The sequence below is a fragment of the Chiloscyllium punctatum genome, chromosome 28, assembly GCF_047496795.1.
Source record: "Chiloscyllium punctatum isolate Juve2018m chromosome 28, sChiPun1.3, whole genome shotgun sequence".
In the NCBI taxonomy this organism is placed as follows: Eukaryota; Metazoa; Chordata; class Chondrichthyes; order Orectolobiformes; family Hemiscylliidae; genus Chiloscyllium; species Chiloscyllium punctatum.
Genome location: NC_092766.1, coordinates 14,614,566 through 14,637,191, shown reverse-complemented (window position 1 = coordinate 14,637,191; position 22,626 = coordinate 14,614,566). Strand labels below are relative to the sequence as shown.

The window sequence follows — 22,626 nt, the reverse complement described above, 5'->3', positions numbered from 1 at the left end:
CATTGTACCCATATTTTCCCCCCCCCCCCCCACCATGGGCACCCAAACTGATTCCCATGGTTATATCACTGCCCTAATAAACACTGCCGATAAGTCTGCATCAATATCGTTTAGAAAGGGCCACCACATCTTGTAAAACTGCTCTGTTTTTTGTGGTGCACCATGTCTGTGAGGTGGTCTTGGGGGAGATACTCCATCACCAGCCTACGCTACCCAGCAAGACCTGGGGAGCTTTTCCAATATCCAATTCATTAAAATGTTCTTCCTCACAGTGGGTGAGAACGTTACACAGTCTCTTCCCAGTGTTCCCCCAGAGAGGGCAAATCTGGCAATCCCAAAAGAAGAAATACCGCATCCACTTTGACTTCAATTCCCAGGATTTCCTTCAGCTCCCTAACTACGGCACTCCAGTATCTCCAGGTCTTGTAACATGGCCAGTAGCAATGTGTAAGGGGGCCTATACTAATGTTAAATTGGGGCATCCTGCAAATGCTCCTCTCTTGAACTTAGCTAGCCTCTCTGGTGCCATGAGCCCTGTGTAAAACCTTCAATTGCATGGCCTGCGCTTTGTTACAGAGATTTTCTTTACATTTTCCCATATATCTTCTCACGTTTCCAATGGGATATCCTCTCCTAAACCCCGATTCCAAGTCCTACAAAGTCTCTCCATGTTTCCTAAGGTACATTTTTTCTGTAAATGATAGAAATATTAACTGAAAGAGCGCCCACACATCAGAGCACTCTTTCCTCCACGTCTGACTTGGAAGGCTGAGCCAGGAGCGTGGTCTTCCTCTGAATATAATCCCCTATCTGGAAGTACCAGAAAAAGGTCCCGATTAAGCAATCCATATTTCTGACTTAGCTGGCTAAACAACATCAAGACCTCTCTTCTTGAATAAATCTCCCAAGTAAGAAATTCCCTTGTTCTCCCATAATAGCTTAAAGCCAGAGTCCATTGCCCCAGGTTTAAATTCTTGGGCTCCCGCCAAGGGGGTAAACGGTAAGGTCTTAAGCCAATTGCCCTCATCTTGCCTCATCGTCCTCCAGGCTTTCACTGCATTTAAAATGATTGGGCTCTTACACTGCTTGGTCGCGGATTACATCTTATCTAGAATTAATAGATTAACTAGGGGACATCTCGACTGCGAGGCTTCAACGTCAAGCCAAATCGACCCCGAATCCCCTCGTGCCCAGTCATTCACGTATGCTAACAGGGCGCTTATTTGATATCTCTTCCAAGTCTGGAAGGTCCACCCTCCCTCACCGTGCAGGAGCTGTAATTTGGTAAATTTAGTTAGGGGGCTCCTGCAACACCACACCTAGCCAACCATTGAGCCTCCGGAACACTCGTCTGGGTAACAACAACGGGAGAATTCTCATGGGGTACAACATGCGAGGAAGAAGATTCATTTTCATCAGGGCCTGACCATGATAACAGTAATCCCTCCCACCGCTGTTTTATCCTCTCCAGTAACGGTACATAGTTAGCTTTATACAGCTGGTGGAAGGAAGGGGTAATAAAAATTCCCAAATATATATAGAAAAAAACCTCTCAACCACCATCTAAACGGGAACTGCATTCCATCCTTCAGATCAAGCATCTCCACTAATCCCCCCCACCAGCACGGTTTCTGATTTTATGAAGTTGATCCCGTATCCCGAAAAACTCTCAAATAAATAAATTGCTTGAATCAACTAAGGAACGGATTCCTCCGGATCAGCCAAGAACAAAAGGACAACATCAGTGTATAGGGTGATCTCATGCTCCCCCCATTCCCACCCCTGACCCCACTATTTCAGGATGCTTCCTGACAGCCTCAGCTAACTGCTCAGTTGCCAAGGTAAATAACAGCAGTGACAGAGGACACCCCCTCTCCCAATACTAAAGTTATCTGACTTAATGCCGTTTGTAATGACGGCCACCTTAGGATCATTGTACAACACTTGGCAAAGGCTAGACCAAAGCGCTCTAGGACCCCAAAAAGGTGCGACCATTCTATCCGGTCAAATGCCTTTTCTGCGTCTAGATGGACCACCAAACCCAGGATCAATCTTTGCTGGCATACCCGCACTATGCCCAGTACCTTTCTGATATCGTTGGAGGAGCTATGGCCCTTGATAAAACTGGTCTGATGTTTTATAACATCGGGCAATATCGTTTCCAACCTTAGGGCCTGCACCTTTGACAGAATTTTAAAGTCTACGTTTGACAACGATACTGGTCTGTATGAAGCACGTTCTTCAGAGTCTTTCCTCTTCTTTAGAATGAAGGAAATATTAGCCTCCCTAAGATTGGGCGGGAGACAATCCTGTGTATATGAATTGCAATACAACTCCCAAAAGTGGCTCCACTGACACATTTATGAATTCTTTACAAAACTGATTCTTGAATCCATCTGGCCCTGGTGCTTTGCCATCCTGGAGATGTTTGATGGCTTCCTGCACCTCCTGTATTGTCATAGGTGTATTCAACAGCAGACTGTTCCGTGTTTATACTGGGGAGATCCAGGTTCTCAAAAAAGGACTGCATTTTCACTGCACCGTCTTCACCGCCCTCCGACCGGTATAACTCTGCAAAGTATTCCCCAAATCTAATATTGATCTTCCAACTCACTGGTAACTGTGCCAGCCTTCTCTCTAACAGACATAATAGATTGGGAAGCACTTTTCTTTCTAACCAGATACCTACCTGGCTTATCTCTAAATTCAAACAAACTTTTTTTTGCCACCTGTGTGCGCAATGAGTCGAGACCAGCCCGGAGAGCCGTGACCTGCTGCAGCTTGTCCAATGAAGGCTTATCATAATATATTTTCTCAGCTAGCTTCAGTTGGGTCTCTGTTGCTGCTCCTCCCTCGGACTCCTTCTGGTCGTTGAATACGAAATAATCAAGCCTCAGAAACATGCCTTAGTGGCCTCCCAAAGTATTGCTGGATTGCTGACCGCACCCGAGTTACTATCCTATCGGGCCCTGAACTCTCTTGTAATATACTCAACAAATTTGCTATCTCTTAACAGGGATGGGTCCATGCTGTACATCCATTCCACACTGGCGCACAGTCCAAGGTAGTCATGTTCCCAAGTTTGCAAGCCAATATTCTGTCCAAACAAACCGACGGCATAAGGAACATGTCAATTCACGTGTGACACTTGTGTGGGCTGGAATAAAAAGTGAAGTTTCTTCCATTAGGATAGATGTGCCTCCACACATCCACCAATCCCAACTCCTCACACAACTCCACCAACTGTCTAGATTACATGGGCGTACCTGCCTGGCCCCTTGGCATCCTGTCTACAAGGCACCCATTAGGTGATTAAAATCCCCTCCCATGACCGTGCTGTGCACCCCAAGATTCATTCATTCAGCAACTGCATCATTTAGAAATTTAAGAGGGAGCACCGGGGGGACAATAAACATTCAGGACACCATACTCTTTCCCCATGAATTAGAGCTTTAAGATTGATGAAGCGTCCATGTTCGTCCTTAATTTGCTCAGTTACCTGGAGAGGGAAGCTCCTTCTCCCCAGTATAGCCACTCCTCTACTCTTAGAGCTGAAGGAGGAGAAGAATACTCTGTCATAACGCCCCTGCTGCAGTTTCTGACGTTCCTTATCAGTTAAATGCTGTCTCTCTTTCAGGAGGGTAATGTCCACCCTTTCCTTCCTGAGGCTTGACAATACCTTCTTTCCTTTAATGGGGGAATGGCTCCCTTTTACATTCCAGGTGCACCACCTGAATGAGTCACTCGCTATGGTCATCCAGGGCAGCGCGTGGTTTCCCAAGAGGGGGACGCCTAGGTGAGGTGCAGCGAGCGACAAAAACATTAACTCTATCAAGTCTAAGAACTACTACAACTAAAATAAAACTAACCACTACTGTTAACTTAAACACCCAAATAATCCCCAACTCACGAGAGATCGCCCCCCACCCCCCCCTTGCCCGCCACCCCCCCCCACCCCCCCTTGCCCGCCCCCCACCCCCCCTTGCCCATAGGGGGCAATCCTCCCAATTCTTGCTACCATCCCGGCTCCTTCCAGCTGAGGCCACACCCTAGTCCCAGGCAATGCACAGATTTAAAAAGAAACATGTTATTTACATTCTGAGAGTCGACAATGGACACCTATCCCTGTCCCCCCACCTTTTCTCCGTACATCTTAACCACTGGTATAGCCACCCCTCCAATCCAAAACAAAAAGGACAGCAGCAAAAAGAAAAACCCAGACAATAACCAACTGACCAAAACGAAAAATAAATAGGGTTTCATGCCAAGGCTGTACAAAGTTTCTATGACTGTATAAAAGTGATAACCATAAAAAGGGGAGAGAGAGAGAGGAGAAAAAAGGGGCAGGAAAACTGTACCATTGTCCGTAACGGTGCCCCTTCTCCCCTCCTCCCAACCAGAGTCCTTTATTTCAAAGAGTTCACAAAATCCTTTGCCTTTTCTGCTGAATCAAAATTATATACTGTCCCTCTGTCAGCGATATGCAACACTGTTCGGTACCTCAAAGAATACTGAACGTTCAGATCCCTTAATTTTCTCTCAACTTCATCAAATGCCTTTCGCTTCTTAACTATGGCTCCTGAGAAGTCTTGAAGAGACATTATTCTTGAGCCTTTGTACGTTAAAGCCTGTGGATCTCTTCCCAGTCTTCTCGCTGTTTCGATCACTAACTGTTTCTCTTTATAATACTGGAGTCACCATTAGGAGCGGGCAGGGGTGCGGATTTGGTACAGACCTCCACATTGCGATCTGGTGGGCCCGCTCCGCACTCACCAGGCCCGACTCCAACTCCAGCCCCAGGAACATTGGGAGCCATTTCCCCGGGAAACCAACGAGGTCGTCGCCTTCCTCGCGCTCTAGGACACCCACGAGCCGGAAGTCGTTTCTTCTACTTTTTGTTTTCCAGGTCATCCACTTGGTCCTGAACCTTGTCTTCCAGCGTTCAGATCCTTCCTCCCAAGACCTCCACCATGGTCTCCGATGCCATGCTCCTCTGCCTCTACTCTTTGGTCCACTGCTTGAATCTCCTGCTCCTGGTTTTTTTTTTCTTTCCAGCATGGCAGATATCGGCTCCATCGCTGCTTCAATCTTTTCTCGGAGCTTGGCAAACTCCAAGAGTAAAAGCCGCGGCCCCATTAAAAGGGGCTACCCTGGGAGTTTGAGCAATGGTTATGGGGCACCCCCAACACAGGAGGGGAATGCACCCCTTTTTCTTTATTGAACGGAATTGAATTTATTGCCATGTATTCAACTTCATCCTGATCTTAGAGCTGTCAATTTTAGCAGCTCCAGGTGCTCAGTAACTTTATATTATTGATTTTGCTCCAAGGGGTGGTTAACAAGAAGGGGGTGAAGGCCCATCTTGCCAGGGGGTATGACACAGAGCCCAGCACAGCAAACCACTCGGGCCGCCACCATCTCGGATCGACCCATTCATCGAATTTTAAACCGCCTCGTGCAGCTGCGGCCAGGATGTGAGCACGGAGCCCCGGAGCATTTGCTTGGGCCCCTGGATTACTAGATTGACATTATCAATACGTCACCAGCTCCCCCTTTAACGGGCCAGGGACCTGACAGTTAGCCAGGATACTGGCGAAGAGTTCAAAGTACATTCGCAACCCAGAAGAGGAAAGCCAGCTGCCCCAACAAATGTTCAGGAAGGAAGCAGCCACCCACTTGCTGTAGTTTCGCCACACCCTGTCGGAATCTAGTGCCAGACTAACACTAGATACGTGTAACAGCGAGGGGGGGGGGGGGGGGGGGGTTGAGGCAGCAAGATAGGAAGCTGCTGCTCAGTATCGCATACTCCTGACAAAAGCCAATAGTCCACTTCAGTCAGTAACAGTGTCTAGTGACCAAACAATATAAAGAAAACCAATCTAGCTCTCAGCTTGCTCAGCTAACAATGATGCTAGTCTTCTTAGTGGGTTGACACCAACACAGGGGACAGACTGTACCATACTCAGACTGGCACAAGACTGGTACACACATCTTATTTCTTATAGCTACTGGGTTTATCAGCAATCCATCGTACTCAGTTGCTGGTGTGTGGTTGTCTCCTCACCGATTTTTCATCCACTGTAGGCCTGCAGGCTGCAATAGCGAGACCTGATGCTACCAGGTAAAAAGGGACAAAGAGGCATTCGGCCAAACCTTGCACAGGGATGTCTCTGACGGACAAGATCAGGCTACTGTGGCGCGCCTGGACAGGATACCAAGAGAGGTCGAAATATCTCAGAGGAATGGTGCAAGCTAAAGGCTTAAGGTTCCACACACTCCAGCACTTCATCTGAACAGCCACACTGACCATTTCCCTTCTGATAGGTTCAAGGCCTGAGTGACATGGTCTGGGCTACCACTGCACCAGAAGAGAACCGGATTAGCTTTCCTTCAGACAGGAAAGCACTGTCCGCCTGCGGTGTTGGCTCATATAGGCATGCAAAGATCCCACATCACTTGCACTGTGAAAATCAGCACACCACGCATCTCCTCTCCAACACTTCCTTGGCTGTTAATGGGCCACAGCAAACAAAAAGAAAAAAATCACTGAAATACTTCCTTGTGAGATGGACCCTGTTCTGAAAAATCAATGTTCTCTAAATGCAAGGATTGCTGGTTAATTGTTGATTTGCCGGACAGCGAAGGCGGCTACCCCAGAGTATAACGGGACTTTGGACCAGATGGTTCAATGGGCTGAGGGGTGGCAGATGGAGTTTAATTTAGATAAATGTGAGGTGCTGCATTTTGCAGAGGCAAATCAGGGCAGGACTTATACACTTAATGGTAAGGTCCTGGGGCATGTTGTCGAACAAAGAGACCTTGGGATACAGGCTCATAGCTCCTTGAAAGTGGAGTCACAGGCAGACAGGAGAGTGAAGATGGCATTTGGTATGCTTTCCTTTATTGGTCAGTGCATGGAGCATAGGGGTTGGGCGGTCACGTTGCGGCTGTACAGTACATTGGTTAGGCCACTTTTGGAATACCGTCTGCAATTCTGGTCTCCCTCCAAGCAAAAGGATGTTGTGAAATTTGAAAGGGTTCAGCAAAGATTTGCAAGGATGTTGCCAGAGTTGTAGGATTTGAGCTATAGGGAGAGGTTGAATAGGCTAGAGCTGTTTTCCCTGCAGTGTCAGAGGCTGAGGGAGTGATTTATAGAGGTTTATAAAATCACGAGGGGCACGGATAGAGTAAATAGACAAAGTCTCTTCCCTGGGTGGGGGAGTTCAGAACTAGAGGACATAGGTTTAGGGTGAGAGGGGAAAAGGGACATAAAGGGCAAACTTTTCACAGAAAGAGTGGTATGTCTATGAAATGGGATGCCAGAGGAAGTGGCGTAGGCTGGTACAATTGCAACATTTAAAAGGCATCTGGATGGGTATATGAATAGGAAGGGTTTGGAGGGATATGGGCCGAGTGCTGGCAGGTGGGACCAGATTGGGTTGGGATATCTGGTCGGCATGGACGGGTTGGACCGAAGGGGCTGTTTTCCTGCTGTACATCTCTATGACTCTATGAGGTCACGGGACAGACTGGAATGTGGAACTCAAAACAGTAACACGCAGCACTTTTACTGAGGCAGGCTTGCAGTCCAACATCTACTCCTAAATCAATATGTACGTTCAAAAGCAGCAGCACTCCACTTCTGCTTCTCCCCACCAGCTCCGTTCTCACTTCCTCTTGGGCCCTACCCGCGTGTACCCTTGCGGGGTGGTGACCGCTCTAATGGGGTGGGCCAGTTGCTTTGGGGGGGGGTGGGGGGGGGGGGTGGGGGTGGGGGTTTGGCAAAGATCCTGAAAAACCACATTGGATTCGTGACCCGTGGCCAAACGAGGCGCAGCCACGAGGGGCTTTGAACTCAACCTACCCCACAAGAGACAGAACCTCTACCAAAGTCTCTTCCCTGGGTGGGGGAGTTCAGAACTAGAGGACTAGTGCACTTCCCTTGGTGTATTAGCCTAGACGAGGTGTCCTGGGCCAACTGTGATAAGCATTTCTTTTTCGGAAAGTACCTATTGGGACATCCTGAGGCTGGTAGCGACATTGTTGTGTAACTGCATGGACTTTACTTAAAACAAGTGAAAGTCTGTCCTCTGCCTTCCTTTCCAGGCACACCACTGCTGGCCACCCCATCCAGTCTTTGGATGATTAAACTGCACAGTGCTCTCAAAGCTCAGCTCTGAGTCACATACCATCGGTGTCACCACTTCCTTCCTCTTCACCCAGGCTCCATTTACTTTTGTGCACATACCCTAACGGCCCCTTGCCTCATCGTGAGTTCACTAAAAGGCAGGAGTCTGAAAGAGGAAGGAAGCACAGCCTCTGTCACAGAGACAAAGTGGCTCGCAACTCAGTTCCATTTGTAAACCTCCTGCTGAGTCTGGCTCAACCCACTGAACGTTTGTACAAAAATACAGGGAGCATTATCAGATCAAATTCCAACACAGGCATGGAAGGGGATAGTAGGCCAAGTCACCTAAAACGTGCTGGGGGAAACTCAGCAGGTCCAGCAGCATCTGTAGAGAGAGATACACATTTAATGTTTCGAGTCCGGTGACCCTTCAGTCACAACATCAAAACCCTACTTTGCTGCTGCCTTTGTAAATCACCCCAATATCCCTGAACATGTTTGACAGGGGATCAAAATGGGTGATTAAATCAGCACTGCCCCACCGCTACCACCCCCCCCCACCCCCGTCCTTATCTTCAATTCGTATACGAGATCTTCAACAGCCACTTCCACAGGCTTCTTCAGCATTGCTGCCCGTTTCACATAAGAAGCAGGCCATTCAGCCCCTCTGATCTATTCTGCCATTCAATAAGATCATGGCTGATCTGCATGTGACCCAAACACCACTTCCCCCACCTACCCTTCAACACTCTCCGGCTCCCCTGTTAGTTAAGGACCCTTACGGCTATTGCAGTCAGGAGGCCTGGGTCCAGGGCCTACCTGCTCCAAAGGGTGTGTTATAATCTTTGTATGTATGTGTGCGTGCGTCTCTCTCTCTCTCTGTTCCTCTTTCCATTCATTGCTGCCCCTTTTGTTTGTATTTTTATGAAATTTCCTCTCTTCGTTCGTGCACTGATCTGTCACTTGCCAGTCTGCGATAGAAAATATTGTCTCTGACAAGGTTAATTGGGAAAAATTTCTCTAACAGTGCCTTAAGAATAGAAGGAAGCTTACAGTCCAAATTGTTGAGAGAGTTCAAAGACGATGTCGGTCCTGAGTGAGCTACTGCATGAATCAAAGAAACATCAACATACAGGTACAGCAAGCAACCAGGAAAAGTAATAGAACATCACAATTCATTGCAAGGGGGTTGGAATACAAAACTAGAAAGGTTCTGCTTCAATTATACAGGACACTGTACAACTACGTTTCTACAGTCCTGGTCACTTTACTAAAGGAAGGTAGATGTGTTCTAAGCAGTTCAGAGAAACTTCACTGGACTAATACCTGGAAGGGGAAGATTGCCTTGTGAGGAAAGGATAAATTCTCCAGGCCTGCATCCACTGGACTTGCTTAGAGTGAGAGGAGGTTTGATTAAAACTGATAAAGGTTCTCTAGGGGCGGATGTGAAAAGGATATTTCTTTCTATGGGGAAACCTAGGTCACTGTTTTAAAAAATGGCTGCCCATTCAAAACAGATGGGGTCAAATCTTTTTCTCCCCCCCTCAGAGTTCATTGCTCCTCAAAAGGTACGTGGTATGATTTCAAGGCACAGGCGGACAGATTCTTGTTAAACAAGAGGGTGAAAGTTATCCTGGACAGGCAGGAATGTGATCAATCAGATCAGCCACTAACTTACTAAATGTCAAATAAAACTGTCAGTGTCAAGAGTCTTACAGCACAGAAACAGACCCTTCGGTCCAACTCATCTAAGCCATCCTAAATAAATCTAGTCCCATTTGTCAGCATTTGGCCCACATCCCTCTAAACCTTTCCTATTCACATACCCAACCAGACAGTCCATACACCACCGTTCCCTGCATGATAAAATAGCCTATTAGGTCCCTTTTCCCCTCTCACCTTCAACTTATGCCCTCTAGTTTTGGACTTCCCCCACCCTGGGGAAAAGATCTTGGCTATTTACCATACCCATGCCCCTCATGATTTTATAAATCTCTCTGAAGGCCACCCCTCAGCCTCTGGCGCTCCGGGGAAAATCACCCCAATCTATTCAGCCTCTTCCTGCAACTCAAACCCTCCAAACCTGGCAACATCCTTGTAAGTCTTTCCTGAATCCCTTCAGCTTTCACCACATGGAGACTACGAGGACTGCAGATGCTGGAAAGTCAGAGTTGATAAAGTGCGGAGCTGGAAAAAGCACAGCAGGTCAAACAGCATCAGAGGAGTCAACATTTCAGGTCAGAACCTTTCATCACAACATCCTTCCGACAGCAGGGTGACCCAGAATTGCACACAACCCTCCAAAAGTGGCCTAACCAAGGTCCAGCACAGCCACAACCTGATCTCCCAACTGCTATGCTCAATGCAATGACCATGTTAAATGTCATGAGTAGCCAAATAGCCTACTGCTGCTTCTTGTGCACAATGAACTACTGTCAGGGGAAAAACGTTCCATGGACTTGTGACCCTCAAACAGAAAACACTGCTCTTCATATTCAAGAGAGATTTTTCTTGTTAAGAACTGAAACTCCTAATTCTAGGTTGTCCCACAAAGGGCAGCGGAGGCGGGGGGGGGGGGGGGGGGGGGTGTGGGGGAGGGGGGGGGTGTGGGGGAAGGAAAGAGGGGGAATGCTCCTCTCGGCCTCTTCCAAACCCCGTTAAGACCTCTGAAAATCTTGTTTGCCAAAATGAGCTCAATTCTCATTCTGAATCCTAACAGACATAGGCTCAGCTAACCCGTTCATCTTAATCACCAGCAAATCTATTCACTCCAGATAATATACATATTTTGTTTCAAAAGATTTGGCTCTACATACAGTCCATCAGGCTTCCCCCAATCTCCTGTCATTTCACCACATCCTTCTATTCATCTCCACCTCATGTTTTTTACCCAGATTCCATCTTCAGTGTGTCTCTGCTATTCACTTTGACCACTCCCTAAGGGAGGGAGTTCCACGTTTCTCCTGCATTCTTCAACTGGATTAACCACTGGTCTCATACAATGCCTACAGTGTGGAAGCAGATCATTTGGCCCATCGCGTCCCCACCGACCCTCCGAAGAGCATCCCATCCAAACCCACCACCCCCTCTCCCTGCAGCCATGCATTTCCCATGGCCAATCCACCCTAACTTGCACATCCCTGGGCACTATGGGACAATTTAGCATGGCCAATCCACCCTAACTTGCACATCCCTGGACACTATGGGACAATTTAGCATGGCCAATCCACCCTAACCTGCACATCCCTGGGCACTATGGGACAATTTAGCATGGCCAATCCACCCTAACCTGCACTTCCCTGGACACTATGGGACAATTTAGCATGGCCAATCCACCCTAACCTGCACATCCCTGGGCACTATGGGACAATTTAGCATGGCCAATCCACCCTAACCTGCACTTCCCTGGGCCCTATGGGACAATTTAGCATGGCCAATCCACCCTAACTTGCACATCCCTGGGCACTATGGGACAATTTAGCATGGCCAATCCACCCTAACCTGCACATCCCTGGGCACTATGGGACAATTTAGCATGGCCAATCCACCCTAACCTGCACATCCCTGGGCACTATGGGACAATTTAGCATGGCCAATCCACCCTAACCTGCACATCCCTGGACACTATGGGACAATTTCCCATGGCCAATCCGACCAGCTTACACATCTCTGAATGGAACCGGAGCTTCCGGTGGAAACCTAATCAGATATGGGGAGAACGTACAAACTCCACACAGTCGTGCCCGAGGCAGGAATCGAACCCAGGTCCTTGGCACTGTGAGGGAGCAGTACTAACCACTGAGCCACCATACCAGTTTGCGACCACATGGGTTTGGACTCCCTCAAAAGGACAACATCATTAAACCAAACATAGCAACGCCCCTGACGCCCTGTGGGGTGGGAACAGAAATGGCCCAATGAGCCTCCCGTTTGTTACGACTCTGTGGCTCACTGGAGCTTACCAAGAAGGAAACTGCAACTGTGAATGTTAGCTTCTGAATCGCCCCACCACACTGGCTTCCGAGAACTGCTTCCCGAAAAAGAAAACGAGATCGTCAGTTAATCGCTTGGGCAACAGAGCCACAGATCACAATTGGGGGGGGGTTCAGCCTCGACGTACAGCCACCCAACCCTACCACACGTCTGCTCCTTCAAGCAACTACACATCCTGAACAGCTGAAAATCCTTCCTCTTGATGGGCTCCAGTATCCTCCAGCACCTCATTCACTCTCCCTTCCTCAAACATCAGCACAGAAAGGAGTGCCAGCAGCTAGTTGGCCATGCACGCCAGTCTTAATCTCACACGCACGATAATGCCCTACCCCTTTGAACCCAACCACCCCATATCCCCAAAGCTCCAGAGGGGGAAGAAGACAGCTGAAGTTCCCACCCTAGCTCATTATCAGGGTGAACAGGTTAGCCACACTCTCCCACCACATCTCACACACATCAACAGATGCTGAAGGAGGGGGCCTGACAGTGGCCGTTAAAATAATGAAAAGATTTGAGACGGTGGAACTAGGGGAAAGGTGTTCCCATTAATGGGGATTGGGGGTCCAGGACAGAGGATCATCGTTACAAGCCAGCCTCTGGAAAGAATTAGCTGAGCAGAAGCCACTTAACCTGAAGAACGATGAGAACGAGGAACTCACCCCTTTAGGGAGTGGTTGAAATGAATAGCAGACATGCCTTTAAGGGGAAGCTGCCTCTTATTCATTCTTGGGAATGTGGTCATGGCCAATATTTATTGACATTTCCCAACTGCCTTTGAGCAAGACGACTTGAATAAACATGAAAGGGAGAGAGCAACAGAAGAATACAGTGATAAAGTGGGGTTGGGGTGGGGGAAAGAGAGGTTGTGGGAGGAAGTTTGCACAGACCACAGAAGCCAAATGGGTGTTCCTTTGTGCTGTAATTCTTCCTGCAGTGATGGCCCTCCTCCCCATCACGTTTCGATGGATAGATCCCCTCACTTGGTAATGCTATAAGGATTGTTTTACGGGAAGATCCTCTGGTACGTTTTGAAACATCTTGCATATAAGCCTACTCAGCATCACACTTTGTCCCCTCTCTTGCCATTAATAACGACACAAGCAGATGTGCTACTAAATGTGAGAAGGAAAGGCCAAACATGACCACAAGTGATGATAAGCAGGAAGTACAACCCCCACCACCACCAGGGACTTGAAAAGCTCCCAATCAAGTTAGCAGAGGGGGAGGCTATTTCGTGGTCTCACTCGGTTGAGAGCTTGATGCCCAAATTATTTCTCTCAAATGGCAATTACTTCTGTTTCAACCAACAACTTGGATTTAAATAACAAAGTGCAGAAAAATATGCCATGTATCCTGAACTTTCCATAAAATTTATTAATTTTAACTCAACAGCAACACCTCCCTGCAGACACCCCCCCCCCCACTTTAGCTGGGGCTTTAGACTCTCACCCCACAGAATCCAAGTGAAGGAGTATGATACTCTGTGTACCCAATCTTCCAAAGAAATGGCATGCTGAACTGCATTATTCTCCAACAGAAGAAGGACTATGTTATATTACATGGAGAAAGGTCATCACTGAATTCCACATCTTACCACCATAGTGAAGGACATGATGCATTACATATCCCCCAGCAGAAGGAACATGTTGCACTGTGTTCCCCCCTGCCCACTGCAGAGGGGGAAATGTTGCACTACATATCGACTAAAAGGAGAAAGGACATGTTGCAGCGCATACCCACACTACACCTCAAGGGATGGGGAAGTGTGGCACTGTACGCACCCCCATCCCAGAGATGGGGAGCGTGGCACTGTACGCACTCCCATCCCAGAGACGGGGAGCGTGGCACTGTACGCACCCCCATCCCAGAGACGGGGAGCGTGGCACTGTACGCACCCCCATCCCAGAGACGGGGAGCGTGGCACTGTACGCACCCCCATCCCAGAGACGGGGGAGCGTGGCACTGTACGCACCCCCATCCCAGAGACGGGGGAGCGTGGCACTGTACGCACCCCCATCCCAGAGACGGCGGAGCGTGGCACTGTACGCACCCCCATCCCAGAGACGGCGGAGCGTGGCACTGTACGCACCCCCATCCCAGAGACGGCGGAGCGTGGCACTGTACGCAACCCCATCCCAGAGACGGGGGAGCGTGGCACTGTACGCACCCCCATCCCAGAGACGGGGAGCGTGGCACTGTACGCACCCCCATCCCAGAGACGGGGAGCGTGGCACTGTACGCACCCCCATCCCAGAGACGGGGAGCGTGGCACTGTACGCACCCCCATCCCAGAGACGGGGAGCGTGGCACTGTACGCACTCCCATCCCAGAGACGGGGAGCGTGGCACTGTACGCACCCCCATCCCAGAGACGGGGAGCGTGGCACTGCGTGCACCCCCATCCCAGAGACGGGGAGCATGGCACTGCGTGCACCCCCATCCCAGAGACGGGGAGCGTGGCACTGCGTGCACCCCCATCCCAGAGACGGGGAGCGTGGCACTGCGTGCACCCCCATCCCAGAGACGGGGAGTGAGGCACTGTACGCACCCCCATCCCAGAGACGGGGGAGCGTGGCACTGTACGCACTCCCATCCCAGAGACGGGGGAGCGTGGCACTATACGCACCCCCATCCCAGAGAAGGGGAGCGTGGCACTGCGTGCACCCCCATCCCAGAGACGGGGAGCGTGGCACTGCGTGCACCCCCATCCCAGAGACGGGGAGTGAGGCACTGCGTGCACCCCCATCCCAGAGACGGGGAGCGTGGCACTGCGTGCACCCCCATCCCAGAGACGGGGAGCGTGGCACTGCGTGCACCCCCATCCCAGAGACGGGGAGTGAGGCACTGCGTGCACCCCCATCCCAGAGACGGGGAGTGAGGCACTGTACGCACCCCCATCCCAGAGACGGGGAGCGTGGCACTGCGTGCACCCCCATCCCAGAGACGGGGAGCGTGGCACTGCGTGCACCCCCATCCCAGAGACGGGGAGTGAGGCACTGCGTGCACCCCCATCCCAGAGACGGGGAGTGAGGCACTGCGTGCACCCCCATCCCAGAGACGGGGAGCGTGGCACTGCGTGCACCCCCATCCCAGAGACGGGGAGTGAGGCACTGTACGCACCCCCATCCCAGAGACGGGGGAGCGTGGCACTGTACGCACTCCCATCCCAGAGACGGGGGAGCGTGGCACTATACGCACCCCCATCCCAGAGAAGGGGAGCGTGGCACTGCGTGCACCCCCATCCCAGAGACGGGGAGCATGGCACTGCGTGCACCCCCATCCCAGAGACGGGGAGTGAGGCACTGCGTGCACCCCCATCCCAGAGACGGGGAGCGTGGCACTGCGTGCACCCCCATCCCAGAGACGGGGAGTGAGGCACTGCGTGCACCCCCATCCCAGAGAGAGGAACATTGCATTGCATACCCTCCAGAATTGGGAAAGCTTACATTGTATAGCCCACCCCAGAAAAGGGAAGTGTGGTATTGCCTCTCCTTGACCTCGACCCCCAAAGGGGGGGGGGGCGGGGGTGGAGAACACGCAGGCGCAGACACGGCACGGCCGGCTGCTGCACATGCGCACACCCGCAGGCGGTTCTACCGCCGCCGTCTTCGGGAGGAAGGGGCGCGCGGGGGGGGGGGGAGACACACGGGGCCCCCCTTCTCACTCTCTCGGCGTCCTCCCCGCCAGTAACACACTCACGTTCTCCCGGGCCTTGTGCTCCATGTCGAGCTCCCGCTGCAGGCGCTCGCCCCGCTCCTCGGCCTCGTCCGCCTGCTGCTGCAACACTTTGATCTTCCGCTTCACCGCGTCAAGGCACGTGCCAGCCATCGGGAAATCGGCGATAATTATTTATTATTATTATTATTATTATTATTTTATAAGATAGTGACAAACGATCGGCGGCGGCGTCTGCCTGGCCGTTTAGCTGCTGCTTCCGGTCGACAGCGACTCCCGGCAACAGGGAAGGGGGTTGGGCGGAGGTTTGGGCGTCTCCAGGAAGTGACGTTGACACGCGGCAGGCGCGAACGCGCAAAGGTACGTGCGAACGAGCGCGCGGCGTGAGGGCGGGCCACTCTACCAGATGGTGTCCAATCAGAGATGGCGCCACCCCTCCCCATTCATGATGGTGTCCAATCAGAAAGATGGCACCATCCCCCCCATTCATGATGGTGTCCAATCAGAAAGACGGTCTCCCTCTTCCACATGTTGTCCAATCAGAGAGAGGGTTTCCCCTCACAAATAGTGTCCAATCAGATAGAGGATCCCCTGGTGTCCAATCAGAGAGAGGGTCTCCCTCTTCCACATGGTGTCCAATCAGAGAGAGGGTTCCCCTCACAAATAGTGTCCAATCAGATAGAGGATCCCCTGGTGTCCAATCAGAGAGAGGGTCTCCCTCTTCCACATGGTGTCCAATCAGAGAGAGGGTTCCCCCTCCAAATGGGGTCCAATCAGACAAAGGATCCACCTTCCTGATGGTATCCAAACAGAGAGAGGGTCTGCCCCTTCCATATGGTGTCCAATTAGAAATAGGGTCCCCCTCCAAATGGTGCCCAGTCAGAGAGAGGATCCCCTACTTCCAGATGGCATCCAATCAGAGAAAGGGTCCCCATTTCCAATCAAAGAGAAGGTCCCCCTCCAAATGGTTTCCAATCAAAAAATGGATCCCCCTCCCAGATAGTGTCCAATCCGAGAGAGAAGGTCCCCATCCAAATGGGGTATCTAATCAAAAAAGAGGATCCCCTTTCCAGTTGGTATCCAATCAGAGTGAGGATTCCCCACTTCCTGATGGTGTCCAATCAGATAGAGGGTCTCTTTCTAGATAGTATCCAATCAGAGAGAGGATCTCCCTCCAAATCCAATCATGGAGAAAATTCTTCTCCAGTGGTGTCCAAACAAGAGAAACACATCCAAATGAGATCCAATTAGGGGGATCCCTTCTATTTGCTGTCCAATCAGAGACAGGATCCCCTCCAGGTAGTGTTCAATCACAGAGTGAATCCCCTCCAAATGGAGACCAATCAGAGAGAGAGGGCCCCTGCCACATAGTGTCCATTAATAGAGAATTTCCCTCTGAAATGACTTTCAATCAGAGAGGATTTTCCGCTCCAATTGGTGACTAGAGAGAGTGGATCTTCCTCCATACAGTGTCCAATCAGAGCCGATCCCTTCTAACAAATGTCCAAACAGAAAGAGGATCCTGTTCCAAAAAGACTGTGGAAGCCATGTCGTTCTGTGGATTTAAGACAGAGAGAGATCGCTCCTTGATCATTAAAGGGATTGAGGATTACAGGGAGAAGGCAGGAGAGTGGGGTTGAGAAACATGATCGAAGGTGCAGCAGACCTGATGGACCGAAGGGCCTAATTCTGCTCCAACATCTTATGGTTGTTTATTTGAATATAAATCAGTCATGGTAAAATAAGATACCGTACAAATCAAGAATGTGGTGGGTGTGACAAGGGATACACAGTAAACATGGAGGAATTCAATCTGCACGTAGATTTGGTAAAACTAATTAGCGTTAATGCTGTAGACTTCCTGGAGTGTTTTGCAATGAATTTCTAGAACAGCATGTTGATCCAACTTAAAAAGGGTCTAGCATTGTCTGTACAAGAAAGGGCTAATTAATAATCTCTTTGTGAAGGAGCCTCTCGTGGTGAGTGACCATACATAATATGATGGAAATTTGTGCATTGTATTTGCAATTGCTGTTCAATTTGAGACTCGTGTCATAAACCTACACAAAGGAGATGAAGAAGATATGACAGCCAATTTGATTGTGGTAAATTGGGAAACAACATTAGGAGGTTTGACGGTAAACAGCCAATGATTAGTTTGGATTCCTGACAGTATGGAAACAGGTCCTTCAAGTTCCACACCGACACTCCAGTGGTAACCCACGCAGACCTGTTCCCCTACCCAACAGTTACCCCTGATGTGGCAATGTAGCATGGCCAATTCGCCTGACATGGATTGTGGGAGAAAACCGGAGCAAACCCATGCAGACGTGGGGAGAACATGCAAACTCCACACAGACAGTCGAGGCTGGAATCGAACCTGGGTCCCTGGCGCTGTGAGGCAGCACTGAGCCACCCCAATAAATCTGGAAATGTAGTTCCCCTGGTGGGATCTGAGCCCATTCTCCAGAACATTATGCTAGTCTCTGGATTCCTAGACCAGTGATAATACCACTATGCCACCATCTCCCCTATATCCACTATAACCACTCCCACAGAGTGAATGCAAGGTTTATATGTCAGTGCACTGGAAGCAGTTCAGAGAAAATTTACTAAACTGCGTGGATGCCTTATGAGGAAAGATTAGATTAGATTACATTACATTACAGTGTGGAAACAGGCCCTTTGGCCCAACAAGTCCATACCGACCCACCGAAGCGTAACCCATCCATACCCCTACATTTACCCCTTACCTAACACTACAGGCAATTTAGCATGGCCAATTCACCTAACCCTGCACATCTTTGGACTGTGGGAGGAAACCGGAGCACCCAGAGGAAACCCACGCAGACACGGGGAGAACGTGCAAACTCCACACAGGTCAGTCACCTGAGGCGGGAATTGAACCCAGGTCTCTGGTGCTGTGAGGCAGCAGTGCTAACCACTGTGCCATTGTGCCGCCCACAATATGGAAACAGGTCCTTCAAGTTCCACATCGACACTCCAGTGGTAACCCACTGGAAAGGTTGGACAGGCTAGGCTTGTATCTGCTGGAGTTTACAAGAGTGAGAGGCAACTTGATTAAACAATACGAAATGAGAGTCGTAGAAATGTACAGCACGGAAACAGACCCTTCGGTCCAACTCGTCCATGCCGACCTCATATCTTAAATTAATCTAGTCCCATTTGCCAGCATTCAGCCCAATATCCCTCTAAACCCTTCCTATTCATTACCCATCCAGCTGCTTTTTAAATGCTGTCATTGTACCAGCCTCCACCACGTCCTCTGGCAGCTCACTATATACACGTAATACCCACTGCATGAAAATGTTGCCCCTTAGGTCCCTTTTAAATCTTTCCCCTCTCACCTGAAACCTATGCCCTCTGGTTCTGGATTCCCCTATTATTATTATTCCCCTTGGCTATTAATCTGGATTCCCATACCCTGGGGAAAAAGAATTTGGCTATTAACTCTGTTAGATAGAAATTCTTGTGAAATACTCTTTTCACTTTTCACACAGAGGTGGGTAAAATGAGCTGCAAGAGGAGGGGAGTGGAGGTGGGTACGATGAAAAGGCATCTGGATGGGGAGATGAAGAGGAAGGGTTTAGAGGGATATGGGCCAAATGCTGGCAAATGGGACTAGATTAACGATATCTGGTTGGATCGGTTGGACTGAAAGGTCTGTTTCCGTGCTGTTTAACACTAAGCCACACACTCTATCTCTCTGTCTCTCTCTCTCTCTGTCTCTCTGTCTCTCTCTCTCTCTCTCTCTCTGTCTCACACACACACACACACCTTTGAGCTTTTTCCAGGGCTCACTGTCAAAACACTTGGGAATATTGTAGGAATTCGGAATATTCATTGCTAAATCAGGCTGGCTGTTGTGGAATTACTTTACTGCTTGATGGGGAAGGTTTGAGGCTGTGTTGGGAGCATTCCTGAGTGACAGAGGCCAGAATGTATTTTGACATCAAAAGACAAACCTCTCAGGAATCTCGTACTCCTGTTCCCTAGTAATTCTGTCACCAGCTGCTCAGAGCAGTGCATGGAAAAGTTCTGACCTTAATGGCAATGACACATTTGCTATATTGGTGGCAGTGACATCTTCCATGTCCTTGGTGGGATGTGTCCTGATGCACCAGTGAGTCTGCCCGCTGGGGACATTGCTAGATACTTGCCCTGCCTTAGAAATGCGGAGCCATACGTGGGAGAAGCAGTGTGGAATCTCGGTGAACTGGAAATCGTACTGGATGGTGGAATAGGATCAAGGGGCTGAATGGCCTCTGGTTCATTTGGGAACCTTCAAGAAGGAGTAGGCCATATGGCTCCAACAGCCTGTTTCCACCTTCTGGGTCTTGGTTGGCCAACTCCTCAGCGAGATTCTCCATGCCATCCTGATGAAGGAGCAACGCTCCGAAAACTGGTGTGCTTCCAATTAAACCTGTTGGACTAGAACCTGGTGTTGTGTGATTTTTAATCCTGAAAGGAGCTGTGTACATGTATGTACCATCTTTGTTCTTAAGATGGTGCTGTAAGTGGCTATTTACTAGCTTTTTACTGTTCTAACTTGAGTACATGTGATAATAAAGCTAATTCTAATTCTAATCCATCCACCTATCCCTTGGTATCTCTAACGTCCATTGAGTTCTGCCTTGAATGTACTCCATGACTAGAATTATAAAGTGCAGAAACCGACCCTTCAGTCCAACTCATCAATGCTGACTAGATGTCCTAAATGAATCTAGTTCCCATATAGAGATGGACAACGCAGAAATTCATCACAGATCCTTAGCACCTTCCAAATCCACGACCACTTCTGCCTGGAAGGACAAGGGCAATAGCTACTTGCTGCAACTTTCCCCCCACTCACCACTCTGACTTGGAAATATCACGCCGTTCCTTCACAGTCGTTGGGTCAAAATCCTGGAATTCCCTCCCCACCGGCATTGTGGGTCAACCCACAGCAAGTGGACTGCAAGAAGGCGGCTCACCACCGCCTCCTCAAGGGCAAATAGGGTTGGGCTTTCAATGCTGGTTGAGTAAAACAAAAAGGTCACAGATCCTTCAGTCCAGCTCACCTGTACCAACCGGACTAAGTTAATCTAGTCCCATTTGCCAGCATTAGGCCCATATCCCTCCAAACCTTTCCTATTCATATACCCATCCAGGTGCCTTTTAAATGCTGTCATTGTACCAGCCTCCACCACTTCCTCTAGGCTAAAACCAGGACTGCAGTTGCTGGAAACCAGAGTCTAGATTAGAGTGGTGCTGGAAAAGCACAGCAGGTTAGGCAGCATCCGAGGAGCAGGAAAATCAATGTTTCGGGCAAAAGCCCTTCATCGGGAATACAGCTGATGAAGGGCTTTTGCCCGAAACGTCGATTTTCCTGCTCCTCGGATGCTGCCTGGCTTGCTGTGCTTTTCCAGCACCACTCTAATCTAGACCACCACTTCCTCTGGCAGATCATTCCACACACGCACCACCCTCTGTGTGATAAAGTTGCCTCTCGGATCCCTTTCGTATCTTTCCCCTCTCACCTTAAACCTATGCCCTCTAGTTTTGGACTCCACTACTCTGGGTTAAAAAAAAAAAGACCTTGTCTGTTTACCCGATCTGTGCCCCTCACGATTTTATAAACTTTGATAAGGTCATCCACCGACACTCCAGGGAAAACAGCCCCGGCCTATTCAGTCTCTCCCAATAGTTCAAATCCTCCCACATCTTTGTAAATCTGTGCAACTCGATAACTGAAAAGTGCAGCTTGGAAACCCAGGTTCCTTTGGGCTGCTGGCTCATTCGATATCATTAAGATAGATGTTGATGGATTTGAAGTGGGGGAGCTAGACTTGAGGGGTTAGAATGGCACCTAAGTCATTATGACTGCCGACAAGGAGACAGTAATCCCATCCCCTGTCTTTTGAAACTTATCTGACCAGTCACTGCGGTTTCAGTCATTGGAGAAGACAGGAAAGGACAGCATTGTCTCCTCCTTGACGTCAGAGTATCCCAGAATGCATCATACTGGAAGATGTACATCGTTTCTTTTTGTAATGGGTCTGGGTGGGATGCTTTGAGGAGGGTCAGTGCAGACCCGAAGGCCCAAACGGCCTCTTCCTGCACTGTCGGCATTCTGTGATGAATGCCTGCCTAGCCAGTGCTGTCTGCGTCTCGTGAACAAGTACAAAATAATAAGTGAGGGAGCTACTTGAGGAGCTGAACCAGCCGTTCAGTATCATCGTGGCTGCGTCTAATATCTCACTCACGTCAGCCGCTTTCTTCTCAGCCAGTTCCAGCTTCTCCTGCGCGTCTTTGAGAGCCTCTGAGTACTTATCCAGTTCATCCTCTGTCCCCTTCAGCCTCTTCTGCATGGCGGCCAATTCATCCTCCAGCTGTCACAGCAGGGCAACAGGGAAAAGAAACAGACATCCTGAGAACCGGGTCAGGAACAGCAGAACTTGGCACAGATTGTAAAGATGCAGGATATATCGATGTTAGATATAGAGGGATATTAGAGTGAGGGGTATGGGGTATATCAGTGTTAGACTAAGGGGTGTGGGACATATCAATGTTAGAGTGAAGGGTTTCAGGTATATTAGTGTTAGACTGCCTGGTGTGGGGTATATCAGAGTGTTAGAGTGAGGGGTATGGGGTATATCAGTGTTAGAGTGAGGGGTGTAGGGTATATCAGTGTTAGACTAAGGGGTGTGGGGCATATCGATGTTAGAGTGAGGGGTGTGGGGTATATCGATGTTAGAGTGAGGGGTGTGGGGTATATCATTGTTAGAGAGAGGGCTGTGGTGTATATCAGAGTGTTACAGTGAGGGGTGT

The 22,626-nt window shown here is 49.6% G+C and overlaps 2 protein-coding genes across 3 annotated transcripts in view; one reads left to right on the top strand and one right to left on the bottom strand.

Annotated features, from left to right (window-relative positions):
* The window catches only part of LOC140454022 (tropomyosin alpha-4 chain-like), a 38,338-nt gene that overhangs the window by 11,271 nt on the left and 4,441 nt on the right, over window positions 1–22,626 (bottom strand). Inside the window, exon 2 of one of the 2 annotated variants that reach the window (XM_072548961.1) lies at window positions 22,062–22,187. In XM_072548961.1, the coding sequence (XP_072405062.1) occupies window positions 22,062–22,187 (126 nt within the window). Of the gene's footprint in view, window positions 1–15,819; window positions 16,058–22,061; window positions 22,188–22,626 lie in introns of those variants that run through there. The other variant, XM_072548962.1, reaches the window with a different exon arrangement.
* The window catches only part of LOC140454024 (protein GOLM2-like), an 80,907-nt gene continuing 74,340 nt past the window's right edge, over window positions 16,060–22,626 (top strand). The window contains exon 1 of the mRNA XM_072548964.1: window positions 16,060–16,155. The gene's annotated coding sequence lies outside the window, so the exon portion shown is untranslated. The remainder of the gene's footprint in view (window positions 16,156–22,626) is intronic.